At 51.3% G+C, this 27,244-nt stretch overlaps 1 protein-coding gene across 1 annotated transcript in view; it reads right to left on the reverse strand.

Annotated features, from left to right (window-relative positions):
* Nfatc1 (nuclear factor of activated T cells 1) overlaps nucleotides 1-27,244 on the reverse strand; it is a 99,352-nt gene that overhangs the window by 36,194 nt on the left and 35,914 nt on the right. Inside the window, exons 4-8 of the mRNA XM_051163737.1 lie at nucleotides 23,498-23,700; nucleotides 21,900-22,072; nucleotides 20,000-20,140; nucleotides 10,287-10,342; nucleotides 5,974-6,106 (exon numbers count right to left, since the gene is read on the reverse strand). Of these exons, the coding sequence (XP_051019694.1) occupies nucleotides 5,974-6,106; nucleotides 10,287-10,342; nucleotides 20,000-20,140; nucleotides 21,900-22,072; nucleotides 23,498-23,700 (706 nt within the window). The remainder of the gene's footprint in view (nucleotides 1-5,973; nucleotides 6,107-10,286; nucleotides 10,343-19,999; nucleotides 20,141-21,899; nucleotides 22,073-23,497; nucleotides 23,701-27,244) is intronic.

Below are 27,244 nucleotides of genomic sequence, written 5' to 3' on the forward strand. Positions count from 1 at the left end.
AAAAGAGGTTTTGTCCAAAGTCTAAATCTCCTAGAAAACAAAAGTCAGATTGTCTTCATGGCAGAGTGGCAGTAAAGCCCAAATCTCACAATCAACACACAAACAGCCAACAGCGATAGCTCGGGGGGTGGGGGGCAAGATTCCAGAGGCAAAGAACACATAGAGACATCCAAGTCTGTGTCAGAGAGACACCACACATCTTCCCTGCTGAGTGTCCACAGATCCTGCAGGCCAAGGACCTGTGAGCCTGCAGATGGAAAGGCACAGCAGCCCACAGGCAAAATGGACCAGCTGGGAAACAACCAGGTGCGGGGGCAGGGGGGGCGGGGGCGGCTGGGCGGGGAGTGATAAGAAACATTACATTTATGGTTGGTGACAGTGGATAGTCACAAAAGGCCACACACACCAAAACACATACCAATGACCTTCTGTTCACTCGCTGCTGAAGCTTCTACTTGTGTTTCAACAGTTACTCCCCACTCCAGCAGCTAGGGCTCAGGGTCTGCCATACTACATAGGATAGAGCTGGGTGGGGCAGCCAGGGACCTGAAAGCACTTCATAGGCGGCATCTGGCAGGCAGTCTACTGGCAGATCACAGGTGGAGCCACGGACTCCTGCCACCCTCCTGCCTGTGCACGTCTGGGTGCTCAGTCTCCTTGGGTGTTCAGCTCACTCTGACTCACACTTTTGTTTGTTTTTGGTGGCACATGGCCCTTAGATTTCTAAACAAAACTATCTTCCTGCCCTTCATCCTAATGGGCTATTGTGTTCTGTGATGGCTCCATACGAAAACACAGGGCAGGGCAGCCCTTAGCCTCTCCAGCCCTCGTAAGCTGCAGATTTTCTATGCCTGTGGTTCCTCAGTGGAGGCCCAAACATCACAGCTGCCTTCAGTCAGCAGTCCAAGTGCCACAGTCTGTCTGTCTTTCTGTCTGTCTGTCTGTCTGTCTGTCTGTCTGTCTGTCTCTCTCTCTCTCTCTCCTCCATTATCTACAGGCCAATCTTCCACCCTTCAGCTCCTTCCCTATGTGAAAAGGGAAAGTCCACAGAAGCACAAGGTGTGTGCATGCACATGAACGTGCCACATGGTTAGGAGGTTCCACCTTTCTCAGCACCATTATGTCAGCATCGAGGCAAGAGTGCCCCCAGCTTTCTTTCAATTCGAGGCCTTCTAATACTCGGGAGACCACAAGGTGCAGCAATGGTTTCTTCTGGTGCCTAACATTCCTCACGGGTGCAGGCGGGCTGGCATGGGTACAAGGGTCCACTTCTCTTCACCACATCAGAAAAACAGAGCCCCTCCTCACTGGAGATGGATGTGAGAGTTTAAGGGGCCGAGACTCCTTGCCCAGAGGTCCAGGCAGCCATGGGCCACTCTCCCAGATGTCTACTGAGCAGTGTCATCTGAACATGAAGGCACACACCTACCACAGCTGCAGTGGCCACTTGGTTACTGAGGTCATTAAAGCTGAAGGCAAATGCCACCTGCAGCTCCAGAAGCCAGATGGCTCTCCCTTGCCCAACCTGCCTCCTGTTCTCTCCACGAGGACTTTATTTCACTTTTAGGACAAAAATCAAGAAGCAGGCTCCCTAGAATTAACATCACTTTTCACATCACACACCACATTGTGGTCCCTGTTGTTTGAAGCCATCATGGGCTCTTTAATGAAGGGGTGATGGCAAGGGAGGGAAACCATTCTGCCCTTCATCCCAGCAGGCTACTGGGTTCTAGGCTCTCTCCATCAGAAGCCCTTGGATCAGGGCAGCCCTCAGCCTCCCTCTCTAGCCCCAGGTTTCTCAGAGGAGCGTGACTGCATGCCATGCATGCGCTCACGATCTCTGTACCCAGGCCAGAGCTGTTACAAGTTGAGGCCTGGCATTTTCAGTAAAGCCATGGTCGCAGCAATGACTGAGCTACAGGGCCTATGATGCCCAGGAGCCCACTATGATGTGAGGCCTTTGCTTTTGTGGTGGGCCCAGGTCCTCTCCATGATTCTGGAGTCTAGTGATACATCCAAGAATCTGGCGGAAGCCCTCCCCCTTACTCCTCTGCGATGGAACTGCTGTATCTTGGCAACTAGCCTATGGCCCAAAAGACGCACTTACTAATAGTGAGGAAGGGGTCAAGAAAGTTCCCTGTGGTATTTCATTCTCCAGGTCATTCATGGCTCCACCCAAGTCCAGCAAGGAAGTGTGTGTGTGTGGTGCTGGGGGCAGCAGGGGAGGGGGCTGACCTTAGCAGTTGAAAGACTTCTGATCATGGGGCATAGGGGCAAGGCAGACCTGTTCCTGTGGGGTTCACTTGCTCAGGGGGTTGCTTGACTGACACTGGTCCGGCTATAGTGCTTTTCATATCCTACAGTGGTCTCTGCCACTGGAGGAATCTCTGTCCTCACACAGGTACCCAGTGCTGTGGGTGGGGTGAGGTGGGGATAGGTGGTCCTGGGATCACACAGGTGACACTCTCACCTGCACAGCCCTGTCCTGGCTGAGAAGGTCAAGGGATGCCCAGATGGCCAAAACAGTTTCAGAGGAAGTGACAGAATGTCAGAATCCCACAGTTTGTGTTGTTTTCTCGTTGCACAGAAACCCTGACTGTGGGGAGTGCTTTTCCAGTAAATGGATTCTCTTTTCTTCTTAAAGTACCCCTGAGCCTGTCAACAGGTACCAGTTCCTGCAGTGTGTGGTTGGGGGAAAGAGCTGTTCTGAGGGCTCAGACTGGCCAAGATGCCCATCTTGGAACCCAAGCAGGAGACATCCTCATACATATTCATCTTTCTGGAATTCTAATTGACATGTTGGAATAAGGGCTCAGACCTAGACATTCCTGGCATAGCCCTCATCTCATGGTGGAGCTCATCCCAACCCCCCGTGGCTCAGTGAGGGAGCCAGAGCATTCTCTTTGCAGGGAGTACAGCAAAACTAGCGACAGACAAGAAGCTGGGAAGGCCAGGAGGCCCTCTCTGGTGGGGTCTGGGCACTCTGATGCTTCCTCTCGGTTTGCAGGGGCTTTTAGTATCTCTTCTTGATGAGTAGTCCAGAGACACTGCGGGGCCCGCCCACCTGCTGCAGGGTTGCCAACGGAGTGTGCACATAGCGCTTATGGTGTCTTATGTTCAAATGGAAATTATTCCTGTTAAACAAACCCAGGTGGGATGGGGAGACCCTTCCAGGGTCACCACAGACCATGTGCCAAAGACATTAGCTCCCCCCACCTCCCGCCAGAATGCAGAGGTCCCAGACACTTGCCCTGTTTTCCTGCCACTTGAAAACTGTCATGGTTTACAGAGAGAAAGGAAGAAAGAGAACAGCAGAAGGTGGGTGTTGTCCGGCTGAGCCAATCTGCTGTAGAGGCACTAGGAGCAGTGACAATGACAAAGGAGAGAGAAAAGCTGGCGACCAAGAGGTGTCCCTCCTGCCTCATAAGCAGCAAAATACCTTGGATGCTTTGACTTGCCCCACTCTGCAATTCAAAGGAGCCTGGACAATGGCAGTTTTGTGCAATGACGGGGCCTTTCCACAAGGATAAGAGAGAGGAGGTATCCGGCGCAGTCCCTTGAGGCATCCTCACACCCAAGTTTGAAAGAAAACTAAAATGAGCCTTGATTTTATATATCTATGGATGAAAGTGATGTCACAGGTAGGGTTTTAAAGGATTTATTCCTGCCTTCTCAAATCGCTAATAGCATATTTTTATGACCTTAAACCTGTGTCCATGGTGGTCACAGATAAGTGAAATACAACGTATGTGAAACCCGCTAAATAATACAGGAGGACTCAAGGGGAAGGCTGTTACGTCACAGCCAGTGTTCAAGGAGAAAAGCTCAAGTATCATGGAGCCTGGTTAGCTAAGAGCCTCTCATGTGCTCTGGAGAGTCTGCAGGACTTCAAACACATTGATCTGAGAACAAGGGTGTTATCAATACAGCCATTTGTCAGTGGCAGTGTTCTCAGGGATATACCCCTGAGCAACAGATGGCAAGGAGCACCGAGGGAGAGCGCCAGAGAGAAAACGGGACACGGGAGTTGGGATTCTCCATATGTGTGTTTTATTTATATATATATATATATTTTTTTTTTTTTTTAAACACATGTTGGTAGCCAGCCAGGCATCAGGCAGAGAATAATGCTGGGGATTCAACCCTACAGTGGCCAAGGTCTCTCTGAAGGAGCTCACAGTCTAGTGGTGTGGAAACATGGCCCGTCCCTGGGACCACGCTGGTGGTGGGCAGCCATCTTGGGGTTGGAGGCAAGAGTCAAGGCAGCAGGATGAAAGACTGAGGAGAGGTCAGGACCACATAGCTGAACCCAGAAGGGCTGAGGAAGACCTGGGCCCCACGCGAGGAGGATGGGCAGCTGGGAGGTTCCAGCAAGAGGCTATGAGGACTGTGGGAGGCAGACTGGTGCAGAGCAATCAAAGTGGGGAGCAGCTGGCGTGCCTGGGTGCTGTGCCAATGTGGGAGGGCAGCGTGGGAGGCAGTGAACTTAGCCACCAGGCCGTGAGGCCTCACGGTACACACCGCACCACAGACCCCTCTGACGCAGTACTCTTTGCTGGAACTGAGCGGCATACGAAACCTTCATCAGTGACCCAAGTATGACATCAAACAAGGGGAAATTATCTTCATGATGTTTCCACATTGTTTTAGAAAATGATTTTCTTTTTCTTTATAAGGTTTAGACAGACCTTTTAAAAATTTAGACCAACCATTGGTTGAAGTATAATTAGGGTACAGTCACTGCACTTAAAAAAAAAAAAAGACCAAATATTTGTTTTTGTAAGAAAGATTGTACATTAGTTCACAAGAGGGAGAGATGTGTGTAGGAGGATGGGGCGCGGGCAGTGGTGCTGGGGTCACCCGTGGCACTCTTCCAATTGCTTACACTGATGCCCTTACATGAGAACTTAACAGTTTTTGTTCCAGTTTTGAAGGGCATCTCCAGGGATTTCCTGACAGAACAGTTGATCTCAGCATTTTAATATCCATTTTTTTTTCTTTCTGTCTAAGCTGTTCCAATTGCCTTTACACTTCAAAAAAAAAAAAAAAAAAAAAAGAAACCTTATCTTGATTTTACTAAAATGGCAATGTGGCTGCTTCACAGGTAGGTATTTATTGTATAACTTCCCTCTTAAATTGTATGAATATCTTAAGTTTTTAGGGGGAAAAGCAACAATATAAAAAGGTTGTTGACATAGCTGAGCTTACTGAGAATACAATAGAACTCAGGATGACAGCCCGCTCAGCTCCCTGCACACATCCTGCCGCAACAGAATGGCCTGCACCACACAGGAAACCCTGGACGCCTGGGGCACACCTCTCTACAAGCTTAGGGGAGGGTTTTTGTTGTTGTTGTTGTTTTTTAAAGAAGAAGAAAATGTATTTTCTTAAATGAAACACCCTAGAAAGTTGAAAAGGTGAACCGATCATTTCTGAATGAAAGGAAACCGTTCCCAAAATGAGTAACCGTGAGCAGAGGAACTGCCTGAAAGTCTCGCATCGCCAAGGGATGACAGTATTCAGCGGGGACACACTGCATGCTGTGTGCAGCCATCACCATGAGGACAGTGTTTCCCCAGTGACCCTGGCAGGCTTATTTTTGAAGCTACCTACAAAATTGCTCTAACAAACACTTTTTCTACCCCCAAAGACTCACAGAGGTTAAGATATATACCCAGACCGCATCAGCTCCTGAGTGCCACAAAGGGCTAGCAAGCGACTACCCAGCGTGCACCAGGAACAGAAAAATACACCCAGACTTCGCTTTTCTTTGAGGTGGAGGGGGTAGGCGACTTGGTCTTGTGAGCAGGCTGACACGTGACGTGAGCGAGCCACACTGTTTTTTGTTTGTTTTTTTGGTTTTTTGTTTTTTTTGTTTTTTTTTTATGACAACATCCTCTCACAGCCTCGTGGCTTAGTAAAAGCCTCCTCTCCGCTCACATTCAGAGCTTAAGGTTAGAAAGACAGCGTTACCATTGGCAGGAAGGTACGTGAAATGTTGGTACTGGCTTCTCTTCCGCTTCCCATTGCAGACGTAGAAACTGACTTGGACGGGGCTGGTTATCCTCTGGTTGCGGAAAGGTGGTATCTCAACCACCAGGGAATTCTGGTGGGAAAACAGCAAAGAGGAAGTGGTCAGGGCCTCACAGACCAGAAATGCTTTGTACTGAGGCATCAATGTCAACTCAAACAGCCATCTCTGGATACCCCAGAGGGCCACTGATGGTGACCTTTGTGTGAGACTTGCTCACGTTTGATCACAAATTGGCCTTAGTTGTGTACACACGGGGGAGAGACACCCTGACTTTTCACATGGCTAGAGGCTGGGAGACCTTTATGGTGGGACCGACGGAAGAAGAGGGCCTATACGCATCTCTCAGGATGTGGAGCTGTCTCACTGCTCCTGAGGCAGCAGACCCCAAAGCCTACTCCTACCTCTACATCCAAGGCCCAAGGACCTCTAGACAAAAAGAACTGTCCTTTGCCTACTTATAGGAGGCACCTCTTGGTGACACGAGGGGGTATTCCTTTTGGACGTTGTCCAGAGTGGCGCTGTAACCATGGTTACAATGTCCCACTAGAATCCCCAATTTCCTCCCAATGAAGACGAAGCAGATCTTAGCCCAGGGATGTGGGACAGTCAAGAACACGGAGCAGATAAAACATGACAGGCTGTGGTGCCTGCTGTTCTCTTTCCTGCGTTTAAACAGAAATATGCATGTTTTTCACATGCTCTTTCAAGGGCAAAGAAAAATGCAAGCCATGAGTATTTGGAACACCCAAATGAGGGCTGTGGGCTGGGGAGTTCCAGGGGTGCCTGGCTCTTACTGAGCCCCAAGCATGGCACAGCCACCCTGAGGAAAGCCAGCGCTTCAGAGTGCCATACCTGACTTCTACTGGGGATTTCAAATCCATAAAGTTTCTTCATTTTGTTTCTTTCATCACATGATTTTTAGTTGAACAGGGTCGGGGGGGAAAAATTTGTCAGAAAAATCCATGCTATCATTTCTTTTGTTAAAGTGATTAACTGTAGCGTGTCATAATGGGAGAAAATCAATTGTAGCAAACTTTATTGAGTTATGTTAATAAAACCTCAGCACTAGAAACAGAAAGCTGAAGAACTTCAGGACCGGACTCTGTTTTTAGAGAAGGAGCCTGGCACTGAGAGCCATTAAAGACACGGGCACCCTCTGGGCTCTATCTCCTGGGCTCTATCTCCTGGGCTCTATCTCCTGGGCTCTATCTCCTGGGCTCTATCATCTCCCAGGACACACTCACTCCAGCAACCTGTTGCACTGCCTTCACTTCACTCAAAAGAAACAAGGATGGGGTTGGGGTGGGGCAATAAAAGGAGGATGATGGAGCCTGCAGGAAGCTGCCCACGCTCCATGCCCACCTTTGCAGGAGACTTGCCCACGCTACATACCCACCCTTTGCAGGAGACTTGCCCACGCTCCATGCCCACCTTTGCAGGAGACTTGCCCACGCTACATGCCCACCTTTGCAGGAGACTTGCCCACGCTACATGCCCACCTTTGCAGGAGACTTGCCCACGCTCCATGCCCACCTTTGCAGGAGACTTGCCCACGCTACATGCCCACCTTTGCAGGAGACTTGCCCACGCTACATGCCCACCTTTGCAGGAGACTTGCCCATGCTCCATGCCCACCTTTGCAGGAGACTTGCCCATGCTCCATGCCCACCTTTGCAGGAGACTTGCCCACGCTACATACCCACCTTTGCAGGAGACTTGCCCATGCTCCATGCCCACCTTTGCAGGAGACTTGCCCACGCTACATGCCCACCTTTGCAGGAGACTTGCCCACGCTACATGCCCACCTTTGCAGGAGACTTGCCCACGCTACATGCCCACCTTTGCAGGAGACTTGCCCACGCTACATGCCCACCTTTGCAGGAAGCTGCCCAAAACTGTGGCAATTCAGTTTGGGACATGTCCAGATTTTAGTGGTCTAGCCATAAAGCGTGAGTTCAACCAGGGGAAGGGAAAGAGACTGCCTCATGGTGCCTTTCAGGACTTGCTAAATTGAAGGAGACTGACTACAGAGAGCACCGCTGCCTGTGCATGGCTGGCACTCAATGGTAGCAGTTGAAAAAAGAAACAGCTCTTCGGGAGGAAGAGAGGTGAAAACACAGCGACATATTGTTGATACTTAAGCTGAAGAAGAAGAAGAAGAAAAAGCCCAGAGGCTCCGTGGAAGGAATGCAGAAAGGGCCAGAGGGCCAGGCCGTCCCTGGCTGTTTGCTGATCCCACATGACCAAAGAGGGTCATGTCTTGGTTAAGACACAGGTCAATGCACTTTAAGCCTAGACACAGACAGATTATATTACAAGCCCACCTCTTCCACAGCAGCTCTGCCCTAAAACACAGGGGAGAAAGCTGGAGGAAGTGTGACCTGAAATCAAATGATGTGAGCTTGTCAATGCTGCAGGGGACTGAGGGCTGCAGCCAGCCCAGGCTTTAGGAAAACCCACTCTCTTAACTTCCTATTCTTAGTTGGGCGCAGTACATAACTGCGTATACAGTGGAAACCCATCCCTAAAGTATCTGCAAATGCAATGTGTGCAGGCATGTCTCCTTACGAGCGTCTATGCTCTCTCTCCTCTCTCTCTCTCTCTCTCTCTCTCTCTCTCTCTCTCTCTCTCTCTCTCTCTCTCTCTCTCTCTCTCTCTCTCTCTCTCTCTGTGTGTGTGTGTGTGTGTGTGTGTGTGTGTGTGTGTGCGCGCGCGCGCGTGCACGCACACACTCAGTATTTCCTTAAGGGCTTCTTGGGTGAAGTAAAGACAAAAGACTGAGGCAGAAAATGACCTCTCCAGGGAGGGAGGAAGCTAGGCACTGTGGGTGAACGTTTAATGTTTCATATTAATGAACAGGTATCACTCCGGGTAAAGAGGACTCTCCCCCCTGGCAAGAACTCAGAAAGGTTTTTTGAGAGTGGATCAATGCCTGAGAGGAACTGAAGCAGAAAAACATGTTTCATCCTGACAGAGTCGCCTTGAAGACTGGCAGATGCTTTGGTGACTGCCATGCTGACTGGAGCCATGACTACCTGTCTGCTCTCCAGACCCCAGTACCAAAGTGTCCTATTTATGTGATTATGGCTGGCCAATGCTCACAGGTGGCCCAAGAGAAAAAGTCCTTCACTTATATCTGCCCAAGGTTTCTGAGTCTTTTAAACTCTACTTCCACACACTAGGAGCTCACCAGAGCCCCTCACGCCCTGTATTCACAGGAATGCTGCCCAGACTATTGGAAAGAAGTCAGTGGGATGGGCTAAAGAGTTGGAGGATTTTAGATGCCTCCAAAAAACCTACTTGCTGGTTTTTGTTACGTTCTTCTGAGACTAGACAGGACTCAGTGATAGTTCTCTGACTTGTGTGAACTGATAATTGCTTTAAATATCCATGGCCTAATGCCCCGACACTGTCGGGGTTGGCGATATAGCTCGGTGGTAAAGCATTTGCCCAGCACGTGTGGCCCTTAGTGCAACTTCTAGCTCTGCAAAAGCCAAGGGAACAAGTGAGCAGACTGTAAAAAGAGTGAAGACAGCAAGACTCAACTCCACCTTGTCTGAAGCGGCCATTTTAGATGGCAGGAACAACGGCTGGGAGAAAAGAGACCACAGCAGCAATCAGAAGCATGCTGCAGTAGCAGAAAGTATTCCAGGCGAAAGCAGCAAATCACAAACAGTAACGACCTGGTGTGACGGTGAAGACGGAGCATGGGCAGGTGCCAGGTCTACGCAGGAGGGAGACAGATTAATTATGTCACCCACAGGTCATGCCACACATTCATGGAAGCTCACCAGCAAACCTAACCAGCAGAGCTAAGCTATCCAGTTAGGTCTGCCCTTTCATCCCTGTCAAGTCCAAAACAAGAGTCCTAGATAGGTGAGGCATTCTCTGGAGAGGGTAGTGGCAAGTCACACAGGCAGGGTGGCGTGTCCAGGCAGGTGCTAGGTGTCCATCAGTGAGGCTTAGAACACCAAGATATCCCAGGGGTAGCCACTCAAATGGGGATAGATGACCCAGTGCCTTTAAAAAGCAAGGTATATCCAGCACAAAGAAGCCTGAAGCTCTGTCCAGCCTCTGCCCTCATGGTCCTTGGTACTGCCCCAACTCTATCCTAAGAGCACGTGCTTAGCAAAAGATTTGCAGTTGTATTTTCTTGCTTCCTTTTTTTTTTTTAAAGCATGGATGCATCTTAACAAAGAGGAGGCCCAGACTGGCCTCCAGTCCCTGCTGCAGGAGGGGTTTAAGTACTTACTGGCTTGCACAGGTCTCGGTCAGTTTTTGCTTCCATCTCCCAGACGTGGTGGCCATCTGGAACAAAGGGTAGAAAGAAAATCTGTCACTTTGAGTGGAGATAGTCTGTCTTCAAAACCTTCCAGGTGACCCAGAACCTGAGGGTCAGGGAGGACAGAGTGTGAAGGAATAGTGACGTCAGTGAAGGACACTGCCTAACTGCTTAGGGCTGTGGGTCAGGGCAGTGTTCTGGGTCTCCTGGGCATTCTGTCCTCACGGGGGATGGCACGTATGGACCCGATCCACAGTCCTGCCCTGTGAACTTGGTCAAGCCCACAGACTATGTGCAGTGTGCCTTCTGTGTGTAGGGGGCTCACACAGCCAAAAGTGTCTAATGGTCCATCCCTGTGTCTGTGTTTCCACACATCTTACTGGCCCCGATGCACACCACAGAAGGGTTCTGACACTTCAGCCTCTTCCAAGGGAGAGAAAAGCAGGAGAAAGTCAGGGAGACCCCTCAAGCCCAGCAAAACACAACATGTATTGTGCTTAGAGCACAGCTCGGCTCTGCCATTTGGTGTCACGTCCCACTAGCCTCCTATGTGCTCTGGGAGAAGTCAGAGCAATGCCCCAGCCTCTGCCCAGAGGAAATGCTTTGGAGATAAGAAAAAGCCTTTCTTTGGCTATTTTGTGCCATATCAGGACCTAGCAATGCAAAACACATGGTATTTTTAACCTTAGCCCAGTGGTCATTTGCATGTTAAAAAAATATTAAAAGGCTCCCATAAGCATGGTGAAAGAACGTATTGTTCTCAGCTGGAGATGAGGTGTGGACCTAGTGCTTGGAGGAAGGGTGTCTGCCACTCACAGGCCCTGAGTCCCCATTACTGTTGACAGGCCCATGACCTGGGGACAGCTGGGTGGCCACTGAGTTGACGGATATCCATCCCAGCTTTTATCTTCTCCAAAATGAAGTCAGTTCCTGAGATGAGCCGTTTTGGGCACATGGTTCGCTTCTGCTTACACTCCATTTGTCTGTCACTAACCCTACATTACTGATAAATCAAACACCAGCGCCTTTCCTCAGTGCTGGACAGGGTGGTGGGTGGAGGGTGGAGGCACAGGGTGGAAATGTGAGTCACCAGCGGCTCCAAGAGCCACCCAGTCTCACCAGACCACACCAGCTTCCAAGACACCCCAGGCCCTGAGCAAATCCCCCATCAGACGAGCCCATGGAGGGCTCTAACTGGCCCTATGCATGCACCTCAGGGAAAACAACAGGACACCCTTAGAACTTTGGGATGTCATGAACAGTGAACCCCTTGGCCATGGCAGCTCAGGGACTCAGCTAAGAAGTGCTGCCAACCTCAGCCACATGTGCCAACGTATAGCCATGAGGGTTGAACATGAAGTAAGCACATACAGTTTTGTATCCATGCTGTGTGTGTGTATAGTCCAGCTGCCTGTTGTGTTAGACTTGCCCTCCATAAGGGGGAGGCAGCGTATGTATTCCTTTGACAGAACTCTGAAGTCTCCCTAGGGCAAGGCTCCCCGAAAGTGCAGTACTCAGAACCATGTGTAGAAGGTGCAGCCTCTCTAAGTAGGAGAGACAATAGGTATGCCTGGAGAGGGAGAAGGACACTGAGGCACTCTGTGGAGGGAAATTATATCTCACGACCTTTGAGAGTTTGCCTGGTAGCCCTGTCACATCTGAGAATGGAGACAAGCTCAAACCAACTGAAATCCCCAAAGAGAGTGCTTTGTAAGTTCACATCATGTGGTAAAAAAGTTAGTGACATGTAGGCATACAAGTAGGCTGGCATGTAGTGCCTGGGCACTAAAGAAAGGCCTTTCCTCTCCTCTAACACAGCTGCCTGTGAGGGATGCTCTCTGCCCCGCCCCCTGCTCCCCCCACCCCCGCCCCACCAGAATGGCTGAGAAGGAGCCATCGTGAGTTGCTGTGCCATGACTGGCCAGCTCCCCTCCAGCACCACACTGACCATCAGCCGACAAGATGGAGCTCCATTCCTGCCTTCTAAGTCCCACCAAGTCAGACCACCCCTCAGGTTCTGTTTCGCATTGAAATATGGCTCCTTAGAGCCACCATAATGTACGTTGTGCAGTCAGCTACCTTCTCCCAGCCAGGTAGTCAAAGCACTGGTCCCATCTGGACTTATGTGCTCCATCTGAAGTTGCCACACGCGGAGGAAACAGTGATTCTGTTCTCATGTTGTGACAGTATCTGAGTGCGGACTTCTGGATGCACACATAGCAGGTTGCTTCTGGCAGGAGACCAGGGGGCCAATGATGAGGAGTTGGCCCTTTATACTCTCGAGGGAATCATTGGGGTACTAGCTGTGAGGGATGCCCGGGACCATCAGACGAGACCACGGCATCCTCAACTGCACACAACTGCGAGCCCCCTACTTAGAGCCTAGTTAACTTAGCACTGTTCAGAAGTCAGTCCCTAGCAGGCAGGGGAGCCAGGCGGCCATCCTAAAAGGGCCTTTGTGTCCTATCTTATCAGGAGCTCCCTAGGCTCCCAGTAGGAAACTGTGCTCCAGTTCAGAAGTAAAAATATTCCAAATCATTAGGGAATTCCCTGCAGTGTGAGTCATCGGAAAGGCTTCCCCACCACACCCGCCCAAGGTTTCCACACAGCCAGCCTGCAGGTCTGAAGTGGCTCCACTGGCTGCAGGACGCTACTGCCACCGCAGGCCCACAGGCCAGTCACACACCAGGGTAGGGGCTGAGCCACTGTTTCCACATGTGGAAGCAGCTGGAGTTTACTAAGGAGTGGGGGAGCTCCCCGAGACACGTTTCGCCTCCTCCTTGGGGTGGGGCACGAGGCTCCATCCTTCCAGCTCTGTGTTCGCACCCCATCAGCCTCCAGGGAGGAGCAGGTCCAAACACTCCAGCACTGTGGAGCAGTCGGACGGATGTGTCACGAGGCTGGATGAAGACAACAAAGGTTGCACAGAGCTAGACTGCAGAGGGCTCTGAGCACAGATAGCCTGCTATGCATGTGCATTCTTGAGCCTTCCATGGACCCTGCAAGCTGACTGTTTTTCCTTGCGTTAGGAGGGCAGCTTTGTACCCCTCAGCAGAACCCCAAGGTAGAATGAGACTGCCCAGCATTTTGCAAAACCTCCTGGTGGCACAGAAGAGCTAAGGACACACGCCTACCTGGGTGTGTGGCAAGAGGAAGGCACAGCCACTCACAGAACCCTGTTTATGAACATTGACAAGAACCTCGTTCATGATGATCACAGAAAGTAGAACAACCCCATGCCCATCTACTGGACAAGCCAAGCGTGGCCTGGCCACATGGGGGTACTGGTCGGTCCTAGAAAGGGACAGAGAACTGGGATCTGCTAGCAGGGGTATAAAAACGCCATTCAGTGAAAGCCACCAGACAGTAAGCACAGACACTGACCGTACTGACAAAAAGTATCCCAAAGAGGCAGATCCACAAGGTATGGAGAGGGGATGGCAGTCTTCCGAAGGGGGATGGGAAGAGCTGACTGCTTGTGTCTCTTGTTCTTTGTGGCTAAGTTAGAACACCTGAAGCTGGCCGTGATTCAGCAACCACTCTGTCCCAGAGGAGAGGGGGCTGGTAGCAACGGCAGCATGTGGTAGGAGTGTATGCGGAAAAGGCTCCACAGTTAGGCAGGATGTCAGAGGGCTGAGGGCCAGACTTGCCCTTCATAACAGGTTGCTTGCTAACTAGACTCTCTCTCCTCCTTCTCCCTCCTCTCTCTCTCTCTCTCCCCCCCCCCCCCCCCCCCCTCTCTCTCTCTCTCTCTCACACACACACACACACACACACACACACACACACACTTCATCCTACTCACTAGACTCCACCCCGAAAACCCAAGCATCTCCCACATGGCTACTGTGATGAGTACTTCCAGTACTGGAACTCAGAGACACGCCCAGCCACACCTTCACTGTGCCACTGTGCTCATGGAAAAGGGACTTCTTTGATGGAGATTAAAGTACCCTGGGCAAGGAGCAGATAGCTACAGAGCCACTGGCACTGCGCCCTGTGAGAGGTGTGTGTGTGTGTGTGTGTGTGTATGTGTGTGTGTGTGTGTGTGTGTGTGTGTGTGTGTGTGTAGATGGCAGGCACTAGGCAGAAAGGTGTTACTCGGTGAGATTGTGAGTATGACTGACAAAGTAGCCCTGAAACCCTCGAGGAAGAAGAACTAGATGGTCAAGGACCAGCCACTCATCTGTAGTCACCCTATGTGGCTTCCATCTTTAGAAGGTAGGCTCATGCTACCCATGAGGCCCACCGGACTAGCCAGCCTGTCAGCATCAGGATGTGAGGTAGATCTCTCCTACCATGGAAGCCTCTGGCAGAGTCCACTTTCTGAATACCCAGGGTGGGTCTCTCACTGCCTTCCCAAACTCATTTCCCTCTAAGCCTCTTTGATCTACCATCTATGAGGACTATGGGTCCCGTCCCCAGCTTCCTTCCCTCAGTGCGTCAGTGATTTCTGGAACCAGGTAGAGCTGGGCACGTTTGTAAGGCAGAACTTCAAGGTTGCTCTCTCTCTCTCTCTCTCTCTCTCTCTCTCTCTCTCTCTCTCTCTCTCTCTCTCTCTCTCTCTTCCTCTCTCCCTCCCCAAATCTTGCTAAGTGACTGTGCATGGTAGCCACATGGCACCTTGCCTGACCAGGTCAGCACTGTGGTATTTTTATGCCCATGATGAAAACTAGCACGTGTGCACAGGGCTGATGACAAACACTGGGAGCAAACACTGTCCTCTGGTCCAGCTCACCCCAGTGCCATGGCCAGGGATCCAGAGAGAGAAAAGCATTTTCCCACAGCTGGTCATGACTTCAGGGTATGTGTAGCTTGGACAACTGACCCCAAGACACCCAACGAGTAAAAAAAAAGGCCCGTGGCAGCTGCATGTGGGGGGCCTTTCACAAGTTCTCAAGGAAGCAGATGGGAAGAGGCCTCTGTGACCACAGGGCCCTAGGCACATAGATTACATGCGGTAGGAGACTGACCGCCAATAAGACCACTGTGACAACTTCTATCCCCACGGTAGGGGAAACATGGCTGGTTGTCTTAACTGTAACAGCTGCATGGTGGAATTTCAGGGGATTTGAGGTGTCCCTGCTGAGCACTGCAAGTGGCAGGGTCATTCCACAAGGGGCCAATGGAGTATTCATCATGTCACACAGGCACATACTAATGTCATACAAACACGTGCGCAGACACGTTGACAGATGCATACCTCATCCACATACATCTACACTCAGCTATACATAAACACACTGTCACACACATCATATACACAGTGGCACACATACCCCCACAGGGACACAACCCCGTACTGACAACCCTCCCTTCCCCCTAAGCTGGCTTGAAGCCATAGGTTTCCATGCAAGTCTGCTTCCTAGTCATGGGAGAGTGTGTCCGGAAGCCTGTAGTCATGAACAGGCTCACACTTTTTAAAAAACAGAAATGAACAAAGACCTGCTGGCTATACTGCACTTGGCTAGAGTCTGAGGGTTCCCGGCTTTGCTATGTTCCTGCCAGGAGCAGGTGCTGCCCACACTGGGGTTCCTTGAAACTCATTGCAATTAACAAGCTGACTGAAAGCCATTCAGAGTCCATGGTACATGTGGAGTCCAGGGTCCCCGATCCTCTCAGGGCCCCGATGTCTTCAGCTGCCAGTGTCTTCTCTTCCCAAGCTAAGCACCTTCTCCTTTGGCAAGTCCACTCTGTCCCCAGAGTTGACATGTCTGCGCCCCACCCTCCAGATCAAACAGGTGTCTCCTGACCCCTTGGTTGGGTTGTGATAACACTTCCTCCTAAAGCATTCTGCAGTCAGGGGAATCTGAGGCTGCCCGTCTATCCTGAGACCTACTCCTAGGGTTCACTTCTCTTACTGTCATCACAGCACATTTTCATGGGTGTTCATGCCACCCTACTCTGAAAGGACAAGGAAAGTTGGCTAGTAGGGAAGTGGAAACTCCATCTAAGACCTGGCTTACGTCAGAGGGATGGACTACACCCATACCCACTGGTCACTTTGGCCTTCCTATGCCCAGTGACACCTCTGCATTGCTTCACAAACTCTGCTACCTTCTGTCCTATGCACCACTACCAGCTTACCCACTCCCGTGTCCCTTGCACCTAAACCTTCTCAAGGGACAGGGAAGGAAAGCTCAGTTCGCAAGAGCACATCTGTAGGCAGCGGAACACACCAGGTCTGTGTTTGGGGACAGCCTTACCACAGGACATCAGAGAGCAGTATCACTGAGGGACAGGTGTCACCTTCCTGCGTTGGGGTTTGGGTGCTCAGACACTTAGGTTTTGGTACAGCTTTAGCGCAATAACAGATGCTCAGACAGCCTTCAATAAGGCCTGTAAACAGTGCTACATGCAACGCCAATATTCAGAGCTGCATGCACCTTTAGAAACCAGCATCTTCTCTTCACCTTGGGCCTGCCTCCAAAGAAGAATGAGCCTGGCTCAGGAAGACAGCTCTCTCTCTCTCCTCTCTCTCTCTCTCCCCCCCTGCCCCCTGCTGCTGAGGCACTGTTGCTCTCACTTACATACAAACATACCACACAGCCTGCATTTCTGAAGGCACAGCCACATTTGGAGGAATGGCTGGCCTGTCATCTCTCATGCCAGGCACCTGCAGCATTTGGAGCAGAGGGGTCAAACTGCTGACAGAACATCTGCCAGGACACGTGGCCCTGTGTGTCGAACACCTGCAGACCTCACCTACTACTTCTGCTTCCTGGACGAAAATCCTCCAAGGATTCCTACCATCAGGCAGTGTTCCCTGATACTCAGGAGTCAGTTTTTGACCTCCACCCTTAAGAGAAAGTCTCACTTTAGCCAGGGATCAATCACCTGCTGTGGTCAGGAGGCCTGAGAAGAGGCATATCCTCACCACTGTGGGTAAGCCAGAGCCATGCTGCTTGCCGCCCTGTGGCACTAACTCCTAGAGAGCATCAACAGATGACCAAGGAAGGAGTCAGCTCCAGAGGCCACGAGGGTAACTCCTCAGCTGCTGAGTGCTGAGTGAGGTGTGCACAGCGCAGGGGCGAGCAGCTGGCTCTGCCACTCCTACCCAAGTGACCACAGCAGAGCAGTACCCACTCTCACAGTGCCCCTGCCAGGGGGACCTTTGAGTCACTGAACATTGTGACCTGGAGCACTGGATGTGGCCCACAGACTATCAGGGTACCTGTGACTCAGGCATCCTGCATCACACAGGGGAGACGCGTTAGAGCCAAACCCCTGCCTATAGTCCTGATTGCCTGACTCAGCAATGCCCAGCAACTGTCCCAGCCACAAGGACGGCCCCTTCCAGAGAGGCCAGCCCCACCTGCCCAGCCCACAGCTTCCACACAGCTACAGCGTCTCACATCCAGATGTGGTCCTCCCACAAGGTGCAGTTTCAAAAGAGAGCTTTAAGGTGGACCACACAGGCTGTCAGAGGATCAGAGTCTAGCCGTGCTTGTAATGGAAATGGAGCTTAGGGGTTTCTCAGAAAGAAACAAGTAGAAAAGGCTTGTCCTTAAGTACCTGGCATGGTATGGTAGGTTAGTGATGGCATTTGCTTAGAAAACCAAATGTAAAGGAAGAGAATTATGCAGATATTGGTTTTCTTCCTTCACAAAAATACTATTTGCATGTCACACCTGAGTGAATATGCAAATAATCTAATTATATATTTTTAAAAAAAAAACACTGAAACAACAAACATTGTCTAGACACGGAACTGCAGTGTTCTCACATTTAAAAGCTCTCACAGTGCTATATGTATTTGTGACATCTATTCATTCACTGCAATGCCTTTCACATGGTTACTGCACGGATGAGAGTAGGTCAGGGCCGCAGCCTGCAACCTCATGAGCTGAGCTTTAAGGTAGAAATAATCCGGTGACGATGGGGCTTCTCGTGGGGTGAGGTGGAGGCTTGTGGTCGTTTGGTAGGCAGGACTATGTACCTTGCTGCTACACCATGCCAGGCTCAGCCTCAGCCGCCTGCTATTGGCTGAAGCTGAGAGCTGCCAAGTCTAAGGCAGTGGCCAATTCGCCTGTGTGGAGGGCGCCTTCCCAGGCCCCCCCCCCCCCCCCCCCCGCGCCCCAGCTTGAAGAACCATAAGGAGGCAGGAAGGCTGTCTCCATCCCGCCTTGTGACAAAGCTGCAGTGGGCTGTGGCTCCTCTCGTGCCCAGTGCAGAGCGCTAAGGTTAGTGCTTCTTGTAGGACAAGGAGGCCCGCCATGGAGCTCAGGCCTGAGGCTCAGAAGGTCAAAGGATTTCAGAATTAACCTCCCTAGAGAAGAGGTGTGGGCACTGCTAAGTCTCTTTACCATCGCTCTTAGTCGGATTTTCTTTATAATCTAAAATGTATTTTCCGATTATATGCATGAGTACAGAGGCCAGCCGAGTTAAACGTACAAGCCTGTGCTGATTGAAGTGCTTGAGTCTCCTGTGAATGGGACAAAATCAAGAGCCCATTATGGCGGCTATTGAATGCCTCAGGGCTTCTTGATGAATAGGGCGAGGACTGCCCTGACCACCTCCAAGAAAACTCCACTTGGTAAGAATGAAAAGCAGGAAAAGCCTCCGCATCACCAGCCTTGAGTAGATGTTGCCAGCTACCTTTGTGCATATGGTATGGCATCCCCAAGAAACCGCATCTGGAAGAAGACCTGGGTCTAAAGCTCCAAGCTCCAAACAGTCTCTGCAGAGGGGAGTTGCTGCAGCTGAGTGCACACATGCCCACAGCCACCCACGAGGCTCTGGCCGAGCTTGCTTCCCCTTGTTCTTTGAAACCAAGTATCAACGGGCCAGGCTTTGTCTCTTGGGCCCAAGCCCTGGCTGGGTCTTTCTCTTGGGCTTCCCCGGCCAGTTCAGCTCTCCCAAGTTCCTGCCTCTATCTGGAGCCAGAAAGGTCCTCACTGTTCCAGAAATGATAAGCAACTGAGATCAATGTCTAAATTAAGTGACCTGGGGCTACACTCGTGGGCCCCCATGGGTTACAGAAGCAAAGACAATGCACAGCTCCTCAGGACACCTCCCATTCTGAGCTCACCCCTGGTACCTACAATGAGACATTTCCATCGTGGGCTAGTGTGAGCAGAAGGCTGCAGCTTAAACAGTGGCAGTGGCAAGCTCTGGCTTCTCATGTGGGGCATGGGGGTTTGTGGAGATAGAGAACACACACACACACACACACACACACACACACACACACACACACACACACACACACGGCTGAGACACTGAAGGTCCCAGTGACAAAAAGAATACCAGCCTGGGGCTGTGATGTCCGTGAGATGGACACCAAGAAGGTCAGAGAAGCCCCTCGTGTAGGAGAGGGGGAAAGCCAGGAGGAAGGGCTGGCAGAGATCAAAATAGGTGCCAAGGCTTGGTGCCCACTACAGGCAACCAGACAACTCTAGCAAGTAGATGCTTCGAAATGCCCAGCCTGCAGGCTTCCTTAACACAGGCTTTCAAAAGTCTGGGACTGGAGACACCCAAGGTGAACTTTAACCTGACTTTCACCAACACCAAAACTCAAAGAGGATAAAAACATAAGTTTTGAGAGCTCCTTGTAGGCAACTGCCCATGCTGTGACCAAACACACTCGTCATATGGATGGAAGGTCCATATCCTGCCACCCAGGAGCCAGTCCCCACCAGCCCTGGGAGCAGACGCTCACCCTACCATCCCGGAGCACATACCTGGAGCCTTCTCCACGAAAATGACCTTAGAGTCTTGCAGAAAGTTATGGCCAGACAGCACCATCTTCTTCCCGCCAATGACGGGGTAGCTGTCCGTGCTCTGCTTCTCCACAAGGGGCAGCTCCTGGGCTGACCGCTGGGCTGTGTCAGAGGAGGTGACAGTGAGTAAAAGCTTTGTCTTCTCTGGAGGAACCCTCCCTGGGATTCTGGGGCCCAGGTGCTGCCATTTGATATAACTGTTCAGATTCTCCAGGGACTGACCAAGCCCTGAACTTTGTAGAGGGTCTCAAACTATGTGTGTGGAAGCCTGTAGGTGTGCTGCTCTAAGCATGTCAGCAGTAGCAAACCCATCAGGACACGCTCCGTGCTAAGAGTGGAGCCTTGTCCTCAGAAGCTGGAGGCAATAGGAACCCTGACTTCCAATGCTGCCCCTGGTGTGGAGGGCAGTGAGCCCCTCGGAAGAGCTGGGTAGGAAGCTAGGCCTAGCGCTAGATTGAGCCTGAGGGAAGGGACAAAGTGGAAAGCCTGTCAGGAAGCTGGGAGAGACCCAATGGGGTGTCAGTAACTTCGTGCAGGTGGTAGCTGCAAGGGGAGACTGCAGAGGCTGGGGCAGGGGGTGACATTCTGAGCACCTGTGTCAGAAGGGTGCCTTCAGACTCTCGTGAGTCAGACAGCCAGGGCCAGCGCGGTGGGGGTGGGGGTGGGTTGTCAGGGAGGGGGGTAAGTTGGGAAAACCCAGCCTCAGAAAGTCAGGTACCCAGTGGCTTGAGAGAGAAGGGGATGAAGGGTGGGGCCGCAGGCTTCAGTGTGTGTAGTGGAGAAGGTGGGATTAGTCAGATACATGGGTGAGCCTGCTCCATGGCCCAGGGGCACTGGCGGTGGCATGTAGAACTAGGGAGCTCAGCATGGAACTAAACTAAAAACCCCATGGTGGGACTCTCTCGGGGGACAAGCCAGAGCAGCTGAAGAAGGGACACAGACTGGAGGCCCTGGGAATAAGCAGCAAGGGGTGGCCAAGACTGTGTGTCCTCACAGGTCAGGATGACCTAGATGAGGCCAGTTCTCAGCATGGGGGAGGGCTTCATGGTTCAGGGGGGCTGAGAAGATGGACACCGACAGGCTTCCTGGGATAGAGCATGCTTATAATGAGGGACCGGCCGATTAGGACCCAGGAAGGTGGTGGCCACACGTGTTCCTTTCTAAGGCCAAGGAGTCCTTGGGCACGTTCTGGTGCCCACCTCAAATGTTAGAGGCGAACACTTGGCACCACCAGGAAGATGAATAACCATGGAGGGTTTACACAAAGGTCAGGGTCGGGGCACGGGGTGTGGACCCCTGGCAGACATTTGTTTAACATGCATGGGGCTCTGATTTCCATCCCTAGCAGTGCACCACAAGTGCACCACACACGCACACTCATGCACGTGCACGCGGACACACGGACTGAAGAGAAGGAATAGAGACCAGAAGAGAAGGGGAATAAAGGAGGTAGATGTGGCAAAGAGAAGAAGAAAAGGGGGAAAGGAGAAGAGGAGGAGGAAATGGAAGAGGAGGAGGAGGGGTTATCTTGGGCTGTCCAGTCTGGTGTCTGCAAAGCCAAACTTCCTTTTCTCAATTTCTCCCAAATAAAGAGGTAATACATGTAGATGCAGTCAATATAACCCAGCCTCACAATAAACTTTGCTTACTTCTGTAGTTGCCAGGACCAGGAACACTGTGTACTTTGGTCAGATTCTAGCCAGCACCCAGATGCATGTGGGAATATGTATTCTGGCCAGACCCCTCCTTGGTAGACACAGAAGTCGGGTCTCCTAAGAGGGGTTGTGTTTTCCAGGAACAGACCTTTGATGGTCCAGTTCAGTCCCAAAGTTACAGCTTATAGCGTGGTCCAACTACTTACAGCACTCGATAGGGTTTGAGGCGACCTGGAGAGACAGCGTCCGGCCATTGGGCTGTGGGATGTGGACTCGGAAGACCAGCCGCACCCTGGTGTTCTTCCTCCCGATGTCTGTCTCCCCTTTCCTCAGCTCGATGTCGGAGTTTCTGAGCTTCAGGATCCCGGCGCAGTCAATGCTGCCGAGAACAAAGGCCAGGGCTTGGCTTTAGGGCCCGGCGCTGATTAAGAGGCGCACTGGCCATCTGGCTGCCAGGCCAGCCAGACCAAAAGATTCAGTCACCCTGCTGGGTGCCCCAGCCCCATCTCCCTGAGGAAAAGCCTACTGGAAAGATTACAGCATCTACCCATGCCAGCAGGGTGGGAACGGAGCAGCTGTGCAGACTGTAGTCTCCTCCTGGAGTCAGATCCCCACTATCCCAGATGTCGCAGACCCAGCAGAAGACATGTCAGAGCAGCTCAAAGAGGAAAAGCTTTTGAGGATGTGCCACCCTGTGTCCTGTGCACTCCAGGCAATGAAACTCAAGGCCTGGAACACTATTCCCTTTCTTCATTTTAGTATCTTTTGTGATTTGTAAAGCTTTTCTTCTAGGGTTTCACATAACTTCATTTTTACTTCATACTTTCATTCAAATTTAGAGTCTAGTAAAATGTTCCATACATTACAAGAAAGTCTGGATATAATAAAACCAATACCTTTTCTTTCTCCAGGTAAGTGAAGAGAGTAAACCATGTGCCTCCCACATCGAGTAATCATGTGGGGACCTGCACCTCAGCACACACACCAGTGTGGCCTCCAGGCTATGTACTGGGCTGTGTGGCTGTGTTTGCTGAAGGCTTTTCCCTGCTGGAGCATGCTGGGATAGGGTGCACAGCCATTCTGGCTGAGCCTGCCTCCTCTGCAACCTCTCTCTCTCTCTCTCTCTCTCTCTCTCTCTCTCTCTCTCATATGTATATGTGTGTATATATATATACACACATATAGAAGCTTAAAGTTATGAAGACCTTATCAAAGTGCACACAAAGTGCTACGTGACACAGCCCCACCCTTCTGCCTCATCTCCTGTGCTTTGCTCACTACGCTGGCCTCTTCGTGAGTGAACAGAGCCCCGCTCAACATTTTGTGATGTGCTCTGCACTTATTAATAAATTCCTTTCTAAGCTATAGCTGTGTGCCATATGGGCTTTGCCACATCAGCCACTTTGGCAGCTCCGAGTGAAAACACCATCCAGAGGCACCGCCCTCCCTACCTTTTCAGTGTTTATTTCAACCATTCCTTGAATGAGCACTGCTGCATTCAGAAGTAAACCTGCGCTGTGTTTAGGAACAAAATGCAGACACTGGGGGCAGCATTTACAGTTGGTGACTGAGACACTTGCAGGTGGCACAGTACGCAGCACCCAAGAACCCAGAAAGAAGCAATTCTGCTGTAAAGTTTCTTGAGGCTCGAGCTCCAGGGAGCAAAGCATTAGGGGCTAGGGTAGAGCTTGGGCGCCCATCCCCCAGCAGAGCTCTGGTGCCTATGCCCCCTGCCCCCTTTCCCCCTGCAGAGCAGCAGCAGTCTACCACCCCGCCCCCCAGGCACAGCCCCCATTCTGCTTACATGGCTCGCATGTTATTTTCTGGAAGCAATGGGATCTCCAGGACTTTGGTGTTGGACAGGATGGCCTCGTGGCTGGTGGTGGAGACGGTCTTCCCCGTGATCCTGTGGACCTGGTAGAAGGCATGGGGCCGCAGCAGGCGGTCGTCGGCTGTCCCAATGAACAGCTGTAGTGTGAGCGGCTCATTTTCCAAGTAACCGTGTAGCTGGCAAGAAAACAAAAGACTCCCACTAAGCACGGTGCAGTTGGACTGCTAGGAGGCAACTGTTTGTCAGCAGACTTAAGCTCAAAAGAAAAGCTGTGCCCAGGGCCCAGTCCCTCAACTTCATGTGACATAACATTAGTACTTCTTAAAATTATAAATGCAAAAGGCAGCCGGACATAGAGGTGCACACCTCTAATCTCAGCTCCTGGGAGGCAGAGGCAGGCAGATGTCTTAGTTCAAAGCTAGCCAGAGTCTGCATAGAGAGTTCTAGGACAGCCAGAGCTACACAATGAGATACCATCTCAAAATATAAAATAAAAAATAAGGCCTCATTATCCAAAAGGCCCTGGGAATATAGATTAGAGTCTGAACACTCCCGCTCCTATTTTCAAAAAGGCGCAGTACATGTTCGCATACTTGCACACAATTCACACGTGCCTTTGCACATGTATAAGCAGACAGGCAGTATGCACACGGGCTCACGTGCACTAGCAGCAATGTACAAATATGTACACTTCTACATCATCATGTGCACTCCCATAAAACATCATGCATAAAAAGTTTTACACAGTTACACATGTACAGTGTTACACACAGACACACAGACACACACACACACACACACAGAGGCAGCTTACGCACCATCCACACACTACAAGCAGCAGGGACAACGCAGAGCACTCCTACGCTCTCCCCAGGTGAAGCTGCTAGGGAAGGCCTGTGAGACTCCAGCTGAGCCTGCTGGGCTGTGGTATCTTCCCAGCTCACATCTGTCCTGTGGGGGCTTCCTAACTGGCTTCTGAGGAAGGAACAGCCTTCCAAGCCAGGGGAGCAGAGCAGGGATGCAGGCGGCCAGACTTCTGTCTCTGGTAGCATCACCTCCCAAAGTAAAGAGCTGAGGCTTTTCCAGCTTCTCCAAATCAATCCTGCAGATTCCCAAACACACACACACACACACACACACACACACACACACACACACACACACACACACCTGTGTCTAGGCCATCCTGTCATGACTGCATGACTGTTAGTCATTAGTGCCGAGTGTCTTATCTCCAGCAAGGCATTTGGTCATCAACTAACAAATGTTGGGACCAAGGCATTGCATCCTCAGGGAGATTGTGGACAAAGAGAGTCCCTGCTTGCAGAATAATGGGGCAGGGAGGAGCCTCCATGGCTCTGTGAAGACAGAGGAGGACTGGGAGAGGACTCCAGTGCCGCAGGGCCTGAGAACTGTTTGGTTCTGAAGGCTGTGCTCACTCTGCTACTGTTCTTGTGACCTCTCTTCTCACTGGACTAATTTCAAAGGCTTTGAAAACAGCAACTGTGACAGCAACAATCAAAGAGCCAAATTGTTCTCTCCTCAGGGGAGTCATAGACACAAAATGTGTAAAAACACCACGGTCGCCACACAAAGGTCTTCAAGCCACCAACCAAGAGCCTACAGCCTCCATGGAACCCGTGATGGGCATTCAGGTATGGCACATTCTTAGGCAGGTGCAAGAGGCCCTCATGGGTGCAGATGATATGTATGCACAGGGTAACCCTGGTCCCAACCACAGAGAATCCTAGGATGGTGTGTTAGATGGAAAGACTCATACAAGCCAAGGAAAGGCAGCCTGCAGGCATGGCTTTGGCTCCTCTGCCTCACTCGTAGAGGCTCCTCATCCCACCATTCTATTCAGAATCTTGAAATCTGGCCACCTCACAGTCCATGCTTGCAATGCCCCATACTGCCCTGCTGCCCTGACGGAAGCCTGGGTTGGACGCTATACAGTATAGGATGTCTGGAGCCACCTGTGCTTGCAATGGGCATTAAGGACAGAGTCAATGACTACAGCCTCCCCTGGCCACTGTCACTCACTTTGACAATGGCTAATCCCACAGCCCCTCATGGAGGCCACAAAGAAATCACCTGGCCACAAGGTAGCAGAAGGGCTGAGGGCTGGACATGGAACTCAGAGCCAACAGTGACACTTAGGTGGAGACCTGAGACGAGTCAAGGAATTACTAGGAGTTTGGTTTTAGCAACAGAAGACAGGAGGGTGGTGAGCAGCACCCACCAGTAAGCACCAGGCAGCCTTCAAGGGTCCTGAGCACAGAGAGGGAAGTGCTGGGGTGGAACAGACACCAATGGGGTTGGGGGAGGAAGCCTCAGCCATAAGATGTGGATCCACAAATTCTTGGAATGGGAAAGGGGGGTTACAGGGAAGAGAGAGACTACAGAGGGCCCAGGCTTGCCCACTTACTTCTTGTCTTTCCAGTGCAATTCCAGCCATATGGGCTGGTAGAGAGTTGAGCCTTTCATTTTTAAAACATTGGAAAAAAACAATGAAACCTAGAAATAGGAACCAGAAAAATCAGACAGTGCAATTAGCTGCTGCTCGATTTTGATGTGGGTCCTGGGTATTGGCTTTTTACAAGGCAGTGGGCCCCTCACATGTCCCTCATGTAAAGGCCTCAGCCACCGCCTCTGGCCTGATGCATGCCAGTGGCTCATTAGGAGGGGCATAGGCACCGTGGGTTTCATTAGGTCCTGTGATCCACCAGCACATGGCACATAGCCAGTGCCAGCCCTACCTCGAGATGAAAGGACTAGGGGCTAGGCCTGGACTTCAAACAGGTACAGCTCAAACCCCCAAGTTCAATTATCAGCCCCACAGCCACCACCAGCAGCAAGAAAAATGTGTTCCCCACTCAGTAGAAGCTAATAGGGCCGAGGCCTCAAGAAGCAAAGGAGTCCAGGTGGGGTAGGAGCCCCACCCAGGGCTCACCTCTGGCGGCTGGAGTGAAAGCGTATGCCTCCACATAGAGGCTGGCAGACCTCCACGTGGGCTCAGGAGACACTCTGTCCTCTTCCTGCTGAGTTGGCACAAGGTGGTAGACACCTGGCAGCTTCCGGAAGACTGACCTTCCAAGGCTGGCCCTGTACCCCAACCATTTTTCTTCAGCAAAACCCTCTGCTTTCCTAACTCAAATCCCCGCGAGGCAAGCTGGGATGACTTTCTGTATGCCCACAAATTCTCTCCAAGACTCAGAGACTCCTCAGTACAGACACACAAGGTTTAGACTTGAGAGTAAGAAATGGCCCAGAGACCCCTGTGCCCTTCCACCTAGAGACCCCACAGTATAGCTCAATCCACAGGAACCATCTCTCCATACCATGTCAGCAAAAGACGTAGACCCTCACCTGATTCCTCTAAAGGGAAAAGGAACTATTCTTGAACTTGAGTCCCCAAAAAGAATCCTGTCAGATGGCCTATTCCTGACCAGTGTCAGGAGAGAGGTCTGCACAGTCAGGGAGCTGAGGGCCAGGGATGAGGCTAAGACCAGTTCACTTCTGGGGATAGGAGGAAAGCTGGGGCTGAGAACACTAGTCCTCTATGACAGCTCACCAGGCAGGACAGCCCTGGATAGAGTGTTCACAGCACACTGCATGATGGGGAGCCCACTGGTCCCCGTGGCTGATGTCACAACTGTGCACACAAAGATCTGTGCTGTGAAGGCGGGCTGGTGACTGTTACCCTATGCCTGACTGTGC

Source organism: Acomys russatus, chromosome 20 (assembly GCF_903995435.1).
Source record: "Acomys russatus chromosome 20, mAcoRus1.1, whole genome shotgun sequence".
Lineage (NCBI taxonomy): Eukaryota > Metazoa > Chordata > Mammalia > Rodentia > Muridae > Acomys > Acomys russatus.